At 34.4% G+C, this 19,583-nt stretch overlaps 1 protein-coding gene across 3 annotated transcripts in view; it reads right to left on the bottom strand.

Annotated features, from left to right (window-relative positions):
* Nucleotides 1-5,528: 5,528 nt before the first annotated feature.
* Nucleotides 5,529-19,583, bottom strand: part of SCAMP1 (secretory carrier membrane protein 1) — a 100,576-nt gene continuing 86,521 nt past the window's right edge. For all 3 annotated transcript variants that reach the window (XM_044663220.1, XM_044663228.1, XM_044663237.1), the window contains 2 exons: nt 15,591-15,708; nt 5,529-8,607 (listed from right to left, as the gene is read on the bottom strand). In XM_044663220.1, the coding sequence (XP_044519155.1) occupies nt 8,443-8,607; nt 15,591-15,708 (283 nt within the window). In that variant the 3' untranslated portion in view covers nt 5,529-8,442. The remainder of the gene's footprint in view (nt 8,608-15,590; nt 15,709-19,583) is intronic.

Raw genomic sequence — 19,583 nt, 5'->3', positions numbered from 1 at the left:
GAAAGGGTCCTTGACCTCAACGAGGTGATATTCTACTGCAGCCATATAACATGTACAAATAAATGGTTACTTCAGGAGGGGGAGAGTTACTTCAGGAGGGGGAGAGTACTAATAGCACCCTCAACTGAGCTTTGGGGGAAATTAGGAATTCTAAGAGGAAGAGATGAAAAGGGAGTGCATTTTAGAGATGGTAGGGAGCACTTAAAGCAAGGAGGCAAGATCCCAATCTGAGTCTGTATTTTATCCTATAGTCAGGATTCTAAGCCTTTTTTGTGGCATGTATCCTTTCTTAATAATTGGAGAAAATGCTACATTTCAGTCAGAGGTTAGTGGAAATAAAGATGTATTTTTTTCTCCAACCAAGTTTACACATCTATGAAACTTGGATCCTGGGTTAAGAGCCTCAAGTTCTAGCTCTCCTATTAGGAAACAGAATATTTTTTGAGCAAAATAGTAACCTATGTTCAGATCTGTTTTTTAGGGATATTAATTTGGAATTGATGTGAGAATGTAATGGAGAGGAAAGAATCCAGAAAGCAGAAAGACCAAATGGTGACTCGACTCTTCCTTTTTAATCATCTTTAATATTCAATCAGTTATCAAGTCTTGTTGATATTCTACTTCCACATTGTCAGACCACATCAGAAGCATTGTGTTCAAATTTCCAGGTGCCATATTGGAGGAAGGGCTTTATAAACTAGAATGTTTACAGAAGAGGGCAACCTGATGGCAAAAAGCTTTGAGTCCATATTATTGATGGAAAAGTTGAAGGAACTTTGAATGTTGAATCCCAAGCCCACATGATGGCAGTGTTCAAGGGCTATCACATGGAAGAGGGTTTACATTTGTTATGCTTAGCATTAGAAGGCAGAAGCAGAAGCAACAGGTAGAAGTGGCAGAGGCAATTTAGCCTTGATGTCAGAAAGAAATCTTCCTAATAAGTACAGCTCTACAAGGGCAGAATGGGAGACAAGCTGGGTTCCCTTTCCCTGGAGAGCTGAGAACCAGACAAAACATTTGTTGTGTATAGTGTACAGGTTATTCTTGTTCAAGCATAACTTCTAAAGTTCATTGTAACTCACATCTTGCCTGACCACTGGAATCCTGGAATATCCAAATCTCCTCTCCAGACCCACCCATAAATCCCAGTCCCCTCACAGAAGGACATTGTCATCTTCTTGAGAAAATCTGAATCATGAGTTCCTTTGTATTCTCTACTCTCCTCCTTAAATCTCTTCTCTATTTCATAATTTGTCCAATACTTTATTCCTCTAATCCACTACTCTCCCTGGGCCCTTGAATCCATCCCTCTCCTATCTATCTTTCATCTCCTCGACTACCTACAAACACACTCAAAGGTAAAATAATAGTAGATTGGAAGCTCTGCTGATAAAGGCAGGTGAAAAGAGGGAGCTCAGTATTGTCACATTTCACCTTGGAATATTAAGCCAGGTGCTAAAAAGGTTAAGGTTTTTCCTGAAATCCAAGGATTCCTCTATTGTCAAAGGATTGATGGCCACTTCTAAAAGAAGAAATCCAGAAACCATAAGTACCCCTTTAGTAGAAACACATAAATATGCAAGACAAGAGGACTTGTAAGAAACCAGTAATTATAAATTTGTCTTTCAAACTATAAAATCGAAGTATGTCAGGAGATATGGAGGTTACCACAGGGTAGTCTGTGTGTTTCACACAGGTCTGGACCCACCTACCCTCACCAGGAAAAGAATAAAAGGGAATATGGAAGATGCCACAGATTAGGCATTGTAGAAACAGCGACAAGAACCTTAAGGTTAAGCAGTTATAGTAATAAAATAATGGGTGGCTTTTTCTTGATTACTTTTCCCAACTTATTTAGAACTTGGGAGGGAAAGAGCAGGAAAAACAATTTGGTAAAAGTTAACAGGTTGGAGACATTACCAATATACTCTGTCAATGCTTTCAATGTTGAGCCAGTAACCTATAGAAACCTAAAATATCAAGTTTGGGACAACAGACAAGTTTTTTGTTGGTTTTGTTTTTTTTTAAACTACATTCTGTCTTAGAATCAATACTATGTATTGCTTCCAAGGCAGAAGAACATTAAGGGCTAGGCAATGGGGTTAAGGGATTTGCCCAGGGTCACACAGCTAGGACGTGTCTGAGGTCAGATCTGAATCCAGGATCTCCTGTCTCTAGGCCTAGCTCTCAATCCATTGAGCTGCCCCCAATGGACAAGTTTTAAGGCATATTAGTTCTGTTTTTATTCAAACAAAGATGGAGTCATGTAGCAAGACAGTAGCTGTCAAGACCAAATTGGAATTTCCAAGTCAAAGTTAGTTGCCATATTAGAGGACAGAGCTAAATAAAGCCATTTTAGTGGTGTTTGCAAATGAACATGGCATGGAATAGGGCATGAATTTGATAAGGATGATAAGTTCACTTTGGCTCTCTTGCCCTGAAGGACTTAAAAAAGACATTTTCAAAATGGTGGTTAACTAAAGGCACTGAATGTAATGAGACAAGATATACTGAAAGCAGCCAGTAGCTCAGCCTATTCTGCTTTCTACAGCAAAGGCTGTATCAGAATATTCCTTTTACAACAAATGGGTTACATACTACTAACTAACATACAAATTCTAGCACAAACTGAATCGACTTAAAACACTAACAAAAATAAACAGCTTCAGTTCAAGGGATATCTAAATTGAATCAACTGAATGTCTATTGTTTCATAGCAATTCTTGCTTTTTTGTGCCAAGGTACATATTCTCTTTTTCTTAATGAAAATTTTAAACAAAATATAGTCCCTGTGAAAATTCTTCTCTCCTTGAAATTAAAATTTAGTTTGTTAGTGGTTATGATTTGTTTGTGTAAATGATAATGTACAACATGTCTAAAAATGTATCAGGCTCCAAAAAAAATTTTTTCCCAACTCACACAATGATTTGTACCATTGACATTTACCTCCAATTGACACAATTTCCCCCTCCTACAAACATCATTTCCTCCTGCTCTATTGCAAAGTCGGTATTGCTTAATCTAAGAGTTATAATCTTGAGAAGATGTCAGGGTAAAAACTCCAAGGACGTCACTGATATTGCTTCATCTTCGGCCTAAATCTGGGACTCTCCATCTAGAATGATGTGATTGCTGAATGAACCAATAAATAGGGGCTGTTTTTCTGGCAGGGAGGTTTCATATATAAGGATCCATTGATCATTACATGAAAAACGTAGAGGAAGCCTGCTAAATGAGACTAAGACAAAAGAAGCTAACATACTTCAAGAGTTATGGAGGATTCTGTGTTCCACATAAGGGTACTAACAGTTAAGGAGAGATACCTGCAAGAGTTCTTAACCTGAAGTCGAATAGGCTGCTTTTATTTTTAAAAAATGTAATAAAAACAACTTCAATATAATTAGTTTCCTTTGTAGTCTTATGTATTTTATCGAAAAGAATTTTAAAATTGGCTTTCTCAGATTATCAAAGAAGTCAAACCCAAAAAGGTTAAGAACCCTTAGATTAGAGAATAAAATATGTACTGTTGGATCTCATAAACAACAAAAACATAAGATTCAAAATTGTCTTCCTATTCAAAGATTTTTTAAAAAAGCTTCATTATATTCTTTTCTACAACTATGCAAAAAAAGAAAAGAATAAGGTTTCAGAGAGGAAGCTTGTTGGTTAGGTTGGCAAGGCTATTAGGTTTAAAATGAAATGAATCAACATTTGAAGATAATGTAAGTCATACGATTTGAATATGACTTAAAAGTATTATTATTCTGTAGTTTTCTTAACATAGGATACTAGTGGAGTATTAAGAAATTGAATAGTGCTAGCAAAAATCTATATGCCGATTAGAAAAAAAAGTTTTTTAATGCGAAACCACTAGAATAAAGTCTGGACCAATAGAGCCATCTTACCCATTTGTTTGAGGAGACTTGAATATCATTTTAAGGTAACAAATGTAATCTTTCTCTGGGGACTTTAAATGAACAAATGCTCATCTATCCAGGACAGTTTAGGTATAGTTAATGACTTAAAAAGTTACTAGACCCTTTTAAGCTCTAATATTTACTTGAATGAACCATCTCTGGAATCAGTGCAACAATAAACTGATGCTGAATCAAGAAAGTCTGGTTTTGGGGGGAAGGGAGGCAGGGAGGTAATCTTCATCTAAATGAAGCTTGTAATTTTTAACAAGAAAATATCATAAAATTTAAAAGAAATATTTCCATTTCTGTAATGTTAAATTAAGACATGTACATTTGATTTGCTTAACACCAAGGCTTGAAATATAATTTAATTCTGTCTTTCCAAAGAAAGAAATCTTCACTGCATACTGTTTATCAAAATTTTAAATTATTCTGTGCTAAATCAGTGTATTGTGATGAATTAAATCCTAAAAAAAGTAAGTTTATAAAACAATTTTCTTAAAAACCCAACATTTTAGCTAACCACATTTATCTATTTATTATTATATTATTTTATTAAAACCATGTGAAGCTATTAATGCTATTTTATGGGCTTGGGTCACTTGTGATGATAATAATAATAATAATTAAAAGAAAACATTTTTCTAACCAGATTTATTTTAACTTCTGGAGTGCTCAAACTAGATTCAATCAACAGATGACTTCTAAAAAATTTCCCAAACCAAAGGGGGAAGTAGATGAGGACACAAGTATGCAACAACTCTGATATACAAGAGCAAAATATGCCCAAGTCAATGAATTCTGCATATGAAAAGTAGTAGTAATTGTTGATTTTTAACTAATAAAAGTGTACAAATTAGTGTTGATGCTAATGTTTTGAGAAAAAAGCATAGCAATAAATAGATTAAAGAAACAAACAAAAATTTTAAATACAAGCATCATTCAATGTAGATGAGGAAATGTTAACTAAGAAAAACATTTTCCTAATCAACTGCGGAACTCCAAACTCACTTCTGTAACACACACAAACTGAAAATACTGTTTGCTTTAAAGTGAACTCCAAAACAAGGAGCACCAAGAACATCATTCTAAATCATGTTCCTGCAAAAAATAAATAAACAAATCTTCAGATAAGGATGTGGGGAATCCAGCAATACAATTTATTCTCTAGATCAGCACATAAAATAGCATTTAGGAGTGATGCTGGAGGTGGGGAGAGAAGGATGAGGGCAGAGAAAGAAACAAAAGAAACAAATACAACGAGAAAATACTGATACAGAAGTATCAATTGGATCAAAAAATAAACATATCTAACTTAAATTCTAGACACGACACATTAAATCTAGCTCAATTTTAGACAGGGCATCTGTGTTTAACACTGAGAAGTAGATTCAGTACAGACAAGTCCATGCTCCACTGCTTTCTGAGTCCAATATAAGACAAACATTTATCTGTTGAATGTTTTGAAATATTTTCTGAAAACACTGTGTATAGTCAAATTCTAAGTGGGTCTGATATGTTACTTCTTGTTTCAAAAAATTATAAAATTATATATAAATTTTAAAACTTCAAATATGGAATTCTCTGTACAGATCAGACCACTTGTATAACTCCTGTCTTCAATTTTTTAATGTATTCTTTAAAACTATACAGAGCAAACATCCAGTACACAGTATTTTATTTTCTGACACTCTGTTAATACAATAAATACACAAAAATTTCAAACTACTCAAAACATGCAACATCAGAGGGACAGATGAGAAGGGCATTTATATAGAACCAAGACAGTTGTCACCATGATAGCAAAGCATTATTAGTCATTTACAAAATATACAAACATCCCTCAGATAAATAATCCAAATCCTAAATTACAGACCACTAAGCAAATGACTTCCAGTGTCCAAACTTTACTTTGAAATAAATTAGCCACAATTTATTACTAGAAAACAAAAATTAAATGGGTGCACATTATGCTTAAATTGCTCTGTGACAGGTACCTGGAATTTTTAGTGTAAAGTATAAAACATTTTTAACAAACAGCCTCTGCTTTCAAAGTGAACACATGAATATTTTTTAATATTGACCAAAGAAAAGTAATTCCTTTAAGGAGTTATGATTTAAAGTTCCTTTCACACCTGACTTTGAACATTACACCATTATTTTAACGCAAACTTGCTCTTTAGAAAAAGAGCACAAATTTGTAACAAGAGTATCCAAACAAATAGATTCAAAACACCTCCCCACTTTCCCTTACACATGAGAAGGACCTGTTGGCTTCATGAATCCTTTTACACTCAATAATGGCAATTTTAAATTTAAAATTTAATTTAAAACATTTCTATTTTGAAGGAAACAATAATTAATCTCCTTTCTAATTTTTAGAGGTCCTCCTAGAAACAAATTTTTATCTGTGGTTTAAGGAAACACCAAAATACATTTGGAATATGAGTTGGTGACTAACAATGAATGCTCTTGTGACATTTAGTAGTCAATGTTTTAACCACTATGAAATTATTACAATAAAACACAAAGCATTATATAGTCTAATACCTCTCAGCAGTGGGAAGAACTGCTCTGAAAGATTTCATTTGCAGTGCTTACTTTATAAGTTGTGTAGGGGTTACTACTAAAGAAAATATTTATGGAAAAATAGCTTTAAACTTTATAATAGGAACTAGATTTTTCTAACAATAATGTAGAAATGTATTTCAAGTATACAAATTTATCATAGTCCCAAATAAATTCAACAGAAAGTTGACTCGATCCACATTACTTGGCCAAGTTATTTACACAATGATTCTTAACAGCAGGAGCTATGTCAGTCAGGTTGCTAAGCTGGTCCAGCACTTAATTTAACTTTATAACAAAGAAAGGGTGAGGGTAAATTTTTAAGTATTTAATTGGTGTTGATCTGAATTTTTTAAAAATAAGACTTTGCATTCCACTCAAATATATTCCCCATATATAAAGCTCATTAAAATCAGATCAATCGATGCTGTTCTCTATAAATGTCTCATTTCTCCTTAAAAACTGCTCAAGGATCTCCATGACTTTTTAAAAAGATGACTTGGGAAGGTATGAAGCCAAATGTATTACAATGAAACTTCTGTGTAGCATGGAGGCAAGTGAGTAGTATAACCTACACAATTAAAAATACACTTAGCTTTACTTTCATTTCCCTTCTCAGAATAAGCAGAATATTTAAATGTTTTAATTTTACTACTTACTTCCACGTGAAAGTCTTGCTACTGCAGAATTTAAACAATTCACAATTTGATTTGTCTCAAATCCCAAAGACTGAAGTGCAATAAAAGGAATTCAAGTATGTGTGAAGCATCAGCTTAAAAAATCATTAGCAGTGACAATAACAGAAGAAAAATAAGTTAAAACACTGTATATTTCTATTTGGGGACAAAGGGCAACCTGCCTTGTAAAGGTAAGAAAGTTAATACCAATATTAAAATACAACTTTCATTGTTAAAACACAAATGACACATGCAAACATTAAGTCCTTAATACAACCAAAATTTCACTCCAAGTAAGGGTAGAAAAGACTAACCACAAACAAGGGTATAGCAAGAACTAAGAAAGCATCTTTTCTTTAACAGCATTTTTTCTAAGACATGAATACTGATTTCTTTTTAAAAAGAGCAAGTATAATCACTTAATTCTACTCCATCAATTATGTTTGAACTCAACTGTACACTGCATTGCATATTCTACTGTTAGAATATCTGAGCCCCCAAATCAATTTTTATTTATGAGTATAATACTCCATTTAAAATGTTTCTATGATTTGAAAAAAACATTCCACCAAATCCTGTAATTATAAATGGTACAGATAAATTCTGAACCAAAATACTAATTTATTCAATTTAAATAACTCAACAGTGTTCATGCAAGCTTACAGGTTGATATCAAAAGAACTACTACCCTAAAAGGAAAATAAAAAATAAAATTGAAATTTACATCAGCTCTTACTGAATGCACACAGGCCCATCATCAATTCATAAAGCTTCCACTCTAGCAAACCAAATTGAACTTTCCAAACTCTCAGCCTACCCTATTTCTTTCTGTACAAAACAGGGAGACAGAAATCAAGAATCAATGCACTTGCTCCTAAATGTCCCTCATATCTAATGAAAGACTCTCAAAAGGATTACTGCAGCTAAAACCTAAATGGATTTTTAATCATAATGAAGTACCTTGTTAATTTCAGTGTTCCATCACTGAAATAAGTCATTAAACATTCATCCCCCAAAAAATATGGAGAATATTTATTTAGCATACAGTATAATCTTTTTCTTTGTGAGGGAGGGGCACTAAAATATTGTTCAAGAAAAAATAATGTTAAGGATTCAAACAAAGAACTTTTCCTGGTTTTAGCCCATGCACAGGTGAATGGGAAACATACATGCTGTGGATAGTGTGTATTTCGAACATAAAAATCTTCATAGAATAATACAGTAACTTGAGAAAAAGTACAGTCAAAAGGTTAACAGTGTGTTGTTGTCTGAAGACTTGTCTAAATCTGGTTACCCTTGAATGCATTTTGGGCTGCACTTGTTGCTGCTGTTGAAGCTGCATTTGCGGCTGCTGTCTGTACGGTTTTATTAGACATCACCCCTGTTGCAAACTCTTGCTGGGCCTTCTCGAAACTAGCACCCGTTGTACGGTATAGTCCATGCACCTATGGAGGCAAAAGGGGAAAATGGCAAAATCCCCAATGTTATATATAGTCAACTATAGATATACAAAATTTTAAGCAACTCAGAGAGAAGAATCTAAAGTGCTTAGAAAGACTGGAATGAGGTTAGATTTTTCAGTAATATTCTACTGAATAAAAAAGACAACCTTAAAAAGAAAATAAAAAAAGCTCAAGGGAAAAAATGAAATGAATAAGGCAGAAAGTGATCTAAAGGAGTGTCAAATCTTAAACTACTACAAAACAGTAATCATTAAAATGATTAGGATAAGCAGCACTGCAATGACCCAGGACAGCTCTGAGGGATTTATGGAAAAGAATGCTACCCACATTCAGAGGAAGAACTACAGGAGAGGAAACACAGAAAAAAACAACTGCTTTGAACACATGGGTTGATGTGGACATGATTGGGGATGTAGACTCGAAACGACCACACCAATGCAACTATCAATAATATGGAAACAGGTCTTGATCGAATGACACATGTTAAAACCAGTGAAATGTATGTTGACAATGGCGGGGGGTGGGGGGTGGGGTGGAAGGAGAAAGTAAAAACATGAATCATGTAACCATGGAAAATTTTCTTATAAAAAAAAAAAAAAAAAAAGATATAGTATGTCCAAAACAAGATTGATCGGTGGAATAGGTCAGGTAAACAACGTGCAGAAAACAGTAGCATTGTGTTTGAGAAATCCAAAAACTTTTTTAAAAAATTACCAGGAAAGAAGAACTTGTTATTTGACAAAAACTACCAGGAAAACTAGAAAGCAAACCTGACAGAAAAGAGGCATCAGCTAACATCTCATATCATGTACCAAAAATAAGTTCCAAATTGATGTCTATGAAATAGTGAAATAATAAATAAGTGGAGCAAGAAGTTACCTTTTAGATTACAGAAGAGTTCATGAGCAAACAAGGAAAAGAGAGAGGATCACAAAAGAAAAAACAGACAATTCTGATTACATAAAACTGAAAATTTTTGAATAAAACTAATGGAGCTAAAACTTAAGAACTCTGTTTAACAGAAGTGATCAATCATGATTCCAAAGGACTGATTATGATACACGTTATCCACTTCTTGGCAAAGAAGTGATGGACTAACTATGAGACATGCATTTCTGAACATAAACATTGTGGGAATTTATTTTATTGAACGTTGCTTATGTTACAAGAACTTTTTCTTCTAAATTATATGTGGGTACTAAGTTTGTACTTCCAAAGCGATAATTAAAAAATGGTTATGCAAAAATATTCATAGCTGTGCTCTTTGTGGCGGCAAAAAATTGGAAAATGAGGGGGTGTCCCTCGCCTGGGGAATGGCTGAACAAATTGTGGTATCTGATGGTGATGGAATACTATTGTGCTATAAGGGATGAGGAACTGCTTGATTTCTATTTGAACTGTAAAGACCTCCAGGAACTGATGTGGAGTGAAACAAGCAGAACCAGGAGAACATTGAACACAGTAATGAAAACACAGTGGGACGATCAAATGTATTAAGACTCTGCTACTAAAAGCAATGCAATGATCCAGGACAATCCTGAGGGACTTATGAAAAAGAAAGCTATCCACCTTCAGAGAAAGAACGGTGGGAGCAGAAATCCAGAAGAAAGCATGTGATTTATCACTTGTTTGGTGCATATGGTTTGGGGTTTTGGTTTTAAAAGATTACTCTATTACAAAAACAAATAATATGGAAATAGGTATTGCATGTTAATATATGTATAACTCAGTGGAATTGCTTGTCAGCTCTGAGAAGGGGGAGAAAAGAGGGGAGGGAGAAAACATGAATCATATAACCATGGAAAAGTATTTTTATTTATGTTAAATATTATATTTATGTTAAAAAAGTAAAAGGCAAAAAAATTATATGCGGGGTAGGAGGGAAAGAAAATACATTGTTAATTGGAATATTTTTAATGTTTACATAAAACATTAGTTAAAATATACATTAAAATATTAAACTATCAATAAACAACTAAAATTGTCTAAAATTACTAATAATCATAAAATACAAATTGAAACAAAGTATCAATTCATCTATCAAGCTGGAAAAGATAAGAAAATTCACAGATCAAAGGACTGTTTGAAGATAGAAAACCAATTCACTACCAGTGGAACTATAAAAGTAATTTGGATTTATACAACAAAAATTACTAAGCTGTTCAAACTCTTTGGCACAGAGATTCCACTACTGTGACTATAATCCCAAGGAGACTGCAGAAATGTTCAGAGCATCATTATTGGTGATAAAATGTTGGCTAGAAAATACATACGAATAACTGGGGAAGAGGGCTGAGCCAATTAAGGAATTTGAAGTACTTTAAGGAATGATAAATATGATGAATTTAGAGAAATGGATATAGAGTAAAGAAAGCAGAGCCAAAATAATAATATTAATGATGGCTAAAACAATTCAAAGTCAAAAAGAGGCAGCAAATTGATGGGAAATATAGCAATCAACACTATCAGTTTATAACCCACAATGGGGGGAGAGGGGGAAGGAGGTTACCCCTCTTCCAGTGACTGTATTTTAAATGGTTCTTTTGGACATATGACAAAGTATCTGCCACATCAATCATTTAAAGCATAGTAGGATTAAAAAATTAAGTTAAATTTGAATTGTTTTTTAAGGCAATATTCAAAGTGAGTCTCTATATGTAAGTGATTATTCAAACTCTAACATTCAAAAATGTTCCCAATTTTCCTCTAAGGCTATCACACAATCTTTAATTATTCATTCTCTCTTACTTCAATTTATAAAGTAAACATAACTCATGTAGCACTTTCATAATGTGATGGAAAAGGGATGTAATAATAACCTAAAATGCAATTCTCAAAAGGCTAGTTACAAGGACATAGGTTCCTTTATAGGCCTGTAACTTAATGATGAGCCTGACCCCTGGTGGATACAACTAATGGCCAACAACATATGGATCTTAAGGGCTTGAAAAATAGCTAGTTCTGTGTCTGTATGTGTGGGGGGGGGGGGGGGGAAAGAACATAAGAAAGAAAAATAATAACCGGAAAGTAGTTTTTGTTAGAACTATTCATAATTAATCTCACAATTCTAGCTCAGACTCAGTATGCTGTCTAAAATTGAATTCCTATTTCCTCTGAATCCTGCTTCCTTTGCCTCTGTGCCAATATCACTTCCACTCTTAAGTCTGCAGGGGTCCCCCCCTTCTTCCTTATAACCAATTCATTACCAAGTTCTCAGCAATAACTGATATTTAACCCCTCCTTTTTTCATTTCCATCACCCTGATTCAGGCCATCATGATCTCCTGTCTCAACTATAATAGCTTTGAAATAACCACCCTGCCTCCAGGCTCTCTTCACTTCAATTCACCCTGGATACAACTTCAAAACTTATCTTTTTAATGCATAAGAATGATTATGGACCAAACGACATCTCAGAGTATTGAAGGAACATACAGCTATGAATTTGAAGCCACTATTGGCAACTTCTGAAAAAAATCATATACATATGAGAAGTGCCACAGGACTGGAAATGGGCAAATGTTCTAATTTTAAAAAGGAAAAAGGAACACTCATCAAACTACTGCTAAGGCACTTAACTTCCATCTCTAGCAAAAAATTCAAGAATTAAACTTATGGAAGGAATGGGTTTGTGAACACTTGGAAAGGAAACTGCTGACTTCTATGAGCCAGTATGGGTTCAAAAACATGTCATATCACATTAAACTCATTTCTGTTTTTAATTATTATTAATTAAAGGAGGATTAATGATAGTAGATAGCTGATATTTCTATGACTCTTTAGCACTTTACACAGAAGAAATACCTCATTTGGTCCTCAAAATAACCCTGCACAATAAATTCTACAGCTATTATCTATTTTATAGACAAGAAAACATAGAGAGGTTGTTATGTGACTTGCCCACAGTCACAAAGTTAGGTTAACAGTGTCAGAGGCCAAGTCCAAGCCCCAGTCTCTCAATCCACAGGCCTTTTCTCTATCATGTTGTCTCTTGAAGGATCACTAAACTAGCCTATAAGAGGAATACAATAAAATGACTTGAAGGTCAGCAACATCTGACCACCAATGCTTTCGTGGTACCTGGACAAGACAGAGATGGAGGCAGAATCATAGTTTCCACCTGGTGAAGGGCTATCAGGTAAAAGGGAAACTTCTGGCTTGTTTTAATTGGCCTTGGGTGGGGACAATATTGAACTAGGGTCAAGGTACAAGTTGCAGGGACATAGATTTCAAATTAATACAAAGAAAACCTTCCTAACACCAGAGCTATCCAAAACACATTACTTTGAAAAGGATCAAATTTCTCTTCACTAAAGAGACTTCAAGTGAAAGCTGAGCGACAATCTGTCTTGGATGTTAGAGACAGAATTTTCTTTCAGATAAAGGTCATATCATTCAACTTTTGAAGTCCTTTTGAAAACTCCAGTGTGACACAGGAGATAAAAGTGACAAACTTAACTAACAGTCAGGAGACCTGACTTTGACTCTCATCTTGGAAAATGACTAGCTGGGATATGATCATGGGCAAATTACAACCTCTCCAAATCTTAGTTTCTTAATATAAAAAAGGAAAACAGCACTGGTACTATACCTCATAGGGCTGTTAGGAAGAAAGCACTTGGGCAAAACTTTAAGTGCCATATAAATGTTTAGAGTTATTATTCCAACTCTAAAATCCTACGATGATCACCTCTGCTACAATATGTACTTTCTAAACCATGATGTGGCAGCAATCACCAAGAACAGGGTGCTAAAAAAGCTTTATGAAAGAGTAACATTTTAATTGGGGCCCACTTACTTGGACAAATGGGGATGGGAGGAGAAAAAACTAAATTACTGCAAAAAGTTATTGCAAGAACAAATTTAAGAGGACAGAAAATGGATTTTTTCCCTTTGACTTCTTTTTATAAAAGAGGGATAATAACCATATTCAAAAATGGGCTTTGTTGATATTTATTCACTGTCCCAAAATGTTACAAAAACAAAAGCTAATGCGTGGCTTAATTTTGGAAGTTCCGATGTACAAAATGCCACAGTTAAAAAAAAAAGAAAAAGAAAAAAGGTGGTGTTTCTCACCTTACTATAATCTATTGCCAGGGGCAGCTGGGTAGCTCAGTGGACTGAGAGCCAGGCTGAGAGAAGGGAGGCCCTGGGTTTAAATCTGGCCTCAGATGCTTCCTATCTTTGTGACCCTGGGCAAGTCACTTTAACCCCTTAGCCTACCTGTTCCCACTCTTCTGAACTGGAACCAATACACAGTATTGCTTATAATATGGAAGGTAAGGGTGTTGTTTTTTTTTTTTTTAATCTATTGTCTTAAAAGTGAATTCATAATAAATTTCCCATAAATAACAAGTTACTACCATGGTTAGTTTCTTTACAAATAATTTTTTCATTATGTAAAATAATTCAAAAGGAGAATAATTTGTCCCAAATAATTCAGACGAGAGATGAACAACATATAGCATTGATGTCATGTCACCACTTCACACCAAAAGTACCAATTTGTTCTTAACTTCAGAAATAATCCCATAAAAACCTAGGGTTAGAAGGAACCTATGTCACAGGACTAGTCAATTCAACAATTAAATGTAACCATTTTAGGCACCATTTGCAAGGGGAGTGTCTTATGGCCCCTACACTAAAGGTTATTTTAATTGGTAGGACTGAGGGAGTGGGGAAGAAGCATACTATTATATAGGAGTGCAAACAGCTCCTATTTCCTCTCCTATTTTCCTTTCTGTTCTGGGAGTGTCTAACATGCTAGAGTTTTTCTTTTGTCTAAATATGGCCACCATTTTCTTTTTGTTTCATGATAATATGTTTCTAAGGTATCTAAGTGCGTGAAGTGTTACACTCTTAATACTTCATGTACTCAGTTGAGTTCTTTCAGAGAAGGCAATAATACCCTATGTTTGTAAAACACTATACTTCCCTAAAGCAGAGTTACCTATATCATTTCATTTTAATCTTCATGGCAATCCTAGAAGTTATATAATTAAGCTCAGCTCTAAGCTTCAAACATTAGCATAATTCTTCCTAATTCAATTCTCATCCTCACCTACCTCAATTCCAAAAAGACAGATAAGCAGCAAGGCAGAGTAGTGGATAGAGCCTTAGGCCTGAAGTCAGGAAGACCTGAGTTCAAAGCCATCTCAGGACCTTGGGTAAGTCTGACCCTGGGCAAATCATTTAACCTATTTCCTCAACTGTAAAATGGGAAGAATAACAGCACCTATCTCCCAGTGTTGTGAGATAATATCTGTAAAGTACTTAGCATAGTGCCTGGCACAAAATAATGTACAAATGCTAGCTAATTATTATTATTGTTGTTGTTTGTTACTACTACTTCTACTACTACTACTACTACTACTACTAGTATTTAATAGAGGAGGATAGATAGACTAATAATACAAAGAAGGACTGTTTCTAGGCAACAAAAAAGACATTTTCACCTCCCTGCAATATGATACTGTAGTATAACAAAAAGAACATTCACTGTCTATAGAGTCAGAGAAGTTGCATTCAAATCCCACCAGTGATGTTTACTCCCTCTGTGACCTCAGCCAAGTCACTTAGCCTTCTCAGTTTCAGTTTCCCCAGCTGTAAAATGAGAGGCTTGAACAAGGTCGCTTCCCAACATCCATGATCCTATCTGCCATTATTTAAAAAGCTTGGAAGAAGGGTCACTAGCCACATCCTCATGGGGAGATGGAAGAGAGGAAGGCAGGGGGCAGAATAAAGGAGTCTCTCATTTTCTTCCTTCCTGAATAGAATGTGAGGTAATAATAAAATGTGGCTCCATGGGCTTTTTAGTGCTCTCCTAGAAGACAAAAGTATGCCCAGTACATCTGATTAAGCTCAAGGTTTAATGAGCTATATGCAGAGGGTGCTGATACTAGGTTACATAAAAACAAAAAGTTAAAAACTTAACAATAAAATCTAAAGTTATAGGACTCCTCTTACCTTTTTAAACATAACTAGAGAGATAACTGCAGATGCTGTGAAAAGTGCTGCTATGATCATCATCATGATTCCAACAGGAATACTTTTGTTGAGTCCAGTTAAGGATGAAATCCAACCACTGAGTTATAACAAGAAAGACAAAGGAAACATATTTACATTAACTCAAATTTTAAAATAAATTTTAAAGTGGTCACCTCACTTTTCTAAAAACATGGGTCACTTAAGGTCTCTGAATTATATTTTGTTTTATATGGATGACCCTATGCACGTGCTATGTAACAACTTTTATCTCAATACAATAGTATAATAGTATATAGTATACTAATTATCATATTAGTAGTGTAAAAGTTAAAAGGATAATAATTATACTAAACACGTTAAAATTTTCACAAAACCATTTTTCTAAGATACTTCTATGCCTAGATACTTCAAAAAATAGGTACCTGCAACACAGATTTCATTATTAAGTGTGACAATTTTCTCCACTGATTATGTCTTCATCTAGTTGTGTACAACTCAAATAGAAATGGGGCTATATAACTAATATGCCATACATAAGGATCCCTGCTGATTGCATACTTAGTTTTGAAGTGAAATATCTATCTTTTATTGTATTTTAAAACATTTTGTCAAATATTTCCCAATTACCTTTAAATTTGGATCACAGGAATGTGAGGGCTACAGGTTCCCACTGGCAGAGTGTTTGACACCTCTGTTTTAGTTGACTGTTTTTCATGAAATTGTTATGGCCAAAAAAACCTTCCTTAACTAATGGTTTAGTAATGAGTCACCCCAGACAAACACACTGAGTCTAAACTCAAAACTTTTTTTTTTAAACCTTACCTTCCATTTTAGAATCAATACCCTGTATTGGTTCTGAGGCAGAAGAGTGGAAGGACTAGGCAATGGGTGTCAAGTGACTTGCCCAGGGTCATACAGCTAGGAAGTGTCAGAGGCCACATTTGAACCCAGGACCTCCCATCTCTGGGCCTGACTCTCAATCCACTGAGCCACCTAGCTAAACTTAAAACATTTAAGAAAAAGCACCTCCAAAAGTCAATCTCTCTTCGTAGACTAACAGAATATAGCACCAGCACTGCCTTTGAAAATCTCAGGCCACTTCCAAGCTAGCATGAGGCTCTGGAGTAGGGCTTGATTGGCACAAGATATTATTTTAATGTGAAGTAAAGTGCTTCTGACACATTAAAATAATGAAAAATCTCTGAACTCTTAAGGACTTCCTAATCATACATTTAGTCAAGAATTATTTTATGGTTAAACATTTAAAATTTCCTCTTTTCCTCAATGTCAAATGCTTAGGTTATACAAAGAAATATATACTAAGAAAAAATATACTAAGAAATGTTTAAGATTTAAACATTTTTAAAATTTATTTTAAAGATTTTATCCACAACAGTGGATAAAAAAATACCTTTATATATAAATTGGCACAAAAATATGGTTATGGGCAAGAATATGTTTTTAGAAAAATATAGAATATTTTCAGGGTAACAGCACCTGCTGCAACAAGAAAAAAAATTATCCCTATGACACTCATTGTAGAAAGGGCTACTGATCAATTGTAAGCTAAACTGGACTTCTCTGTTCCTCACTTACACATGACCCTCTCCCCTCCTCCATACCACTGCACTAGCTAGCTTCCATAACTGAAATATACTCTTTCCTTAACTTCACCTCATGGAGACCTTCTCATCCTTTAAGATACAGCTTGGACACCACCTTTCTTGATTCTCTCCAAATGTGAGTGTCCACACTACCTTATATTTAATTATTTACAAGCCAACAGCATTTTGAAAATGCCTACTAATGTACAAGGAAGTAGGTTTAGACCTAGAGATATAAAGAAAGGCAGAAACAGTCTTGGTCTCAAGATGTTCACAATCTGATTGGGGGAGAAAACCTACTAACAATAGATGGTATAACTGTAGATAATCTTAGGAGGAAGGCACTAGTGTTCTACAACACAATACAACAATGTAAATCAAAAGGGCAATAGCCAAAAAAACAATTGGAATATGCTGCAAAATTATAAAGATCAAATTTGGCCCCAAAGAAGAAACATTACAAGAAAATATCTCCCTACTCCATTGAAAAGGGAGAAATAGGAAGAAGGGAAAAGATCAAGGGATATGGTTGATCAGTTTTGCTGGGTTTGTTTGTTTTTTAAATCTTCTCTTTTTAAAAAAAAGATTTTTGTTATAAAGAACAGATAGTTCTTGGGTGAGGTGGAAGGAGAGGAATGCAGAGGGGAAACCTAAATGATGTAAAGGGAAAAGATATCACTATAAATGTATTTAAAACAAAACAAAATAACCTTTTTTCTTTATTTTATTTTATTTATTTTATTTTTATTTTATTTTTTCTTTATTCAACTGGTAAATCAGGAAAATTTAATAGAACTTACCTAAATTTTAGCAAAGCATTTGAATAAATATCTCATGAAATAACTGAGGAAAATATGGCAAGATATGAACTAGACAACAATAGTTAGATGAATTCAGAAACAGTTGAACAGATAAACCCCCTAAAAGAGTCACTAGTAGCTTGATATCATTTTGGAAAGAAGTCTCTAGCAGTGACCTAATGAATCTCTTTTTTGGCCTATGCTATTTAAGAATTTTTTTCAATTGTTTGTATAATGTCATAGATGAAAGATACCAAAATGACATATGGAAGGAAATTCAGATAGCTGACCAACTGGAAGACATTCAAGATCAAAAAAAAAAAAAAAAAAAAAAAGGTTCAAGACAGTAGAGTAGAACACTGGATTGAATCTAATAATATGAAATTTAATATGGACATATGTATACCCATACCCATATTATACCCACCTATATGTTTTTATTATACTCAAAAAAAGTAACCTCAAAGAAGCAAATCTGAAAAAGATCTAGGGATTTTAGCAGGGTGTAAAGTGACATGGCCACCAAAAAAAGTCATGAATTTAAGTCTGAATAAATGAAGAATTTGTTTCATGAGACCTAGCAGGTATCCAGGACTAGTGATAGTCCCACTGTATCCTATCCTAGTCAGACATCAGCTAGGATACTGTGCTCAGTTCTAGAAGCCACATTTTTAGGAAAATCCAGAAAGCCTACAGTAATAGGGCTTCCCACATGGTGCCATATGAGAAATGGCAAAAGTAATTCGTATGTGCAGCCTCAAGCCTTAGGAGGGGACAGGATAGCTATCTTCAAATATTTTAAAGGGCTACAATATGGAAGAGACTTTGGACATGTTTTGCTTGGTCCCAGAAGATCAATGGATGGAAGTTAAAGAAAAGCAGAATCACACAAGTTCAACTTTGGAAAGAAACTCAGAAACAATCTATTTGGGCCTAGAAGGCTTCCTTCACTAGAAATCTTCAAACAATGCCTAGTGACCCATTCTCGAGGTTTAGAGGAGATTCTTATTCAGGAATAGATTAGAATAGATGGCTGCTATGAGGTCCCTTTCAATTCTGTGATATCGTCTTTCCCATGGCAGTAATAATTTTTCTAACATGAAGTTTAGAGAGTAGGTACAGACACTCGTGGGCACCAGTAATACATTAATTTTCTAGAAATCTACACTTACAAGAGAAGATGCCTCCTTAAGTCACTAATTCCTCAAGTCATCCCAACTGGCAAAAAAAGGGCTAGGCACACAGAGGAAAATTAAGTCATTCGTCATAAGTTAGAAAAGCAGGGACTAATTATTGTACTTAGTAAGCATGTCTAAATCCTAAAGAAATAGGCAGGATAAAAACTTTTCTGTATTGCAGCAGACTGTAACAACCAACTGAACTATACACCTGTGTTGAGAAAAAAAGTTTCTTTTTTACTTGCTTAAAAGAAACACAAGAGATAATGAGGTATAGCTAACCTTAAATCAGAAAAACCTGCATTTGACCATATCAAATTGCTTGCTGTTTTGGAAGAGGGGTGAAGAGGGAAAGAATTTGGAACTCAAATTTTTTTTTAAGTATTAAAA

Source organism: Gracilinanus agilis, chromosome 1, assembly GCF_016433145.1.
Source record: "Gracilinanus agilis isolate LMUSP501 chromosome 1, AgileGrace, whole genome shotgun sequence".
NCBI lineage: Eukaryota > Metazoa > Chordata > Mammalia > Didelphimorphia > Didelphidae > Gracilinanus > Gracilinanus agilis.
Note: the sequence above shows the minus strand (reverse complement) of the source record. Positions and strands in the feature narration are given on the sequence as shown.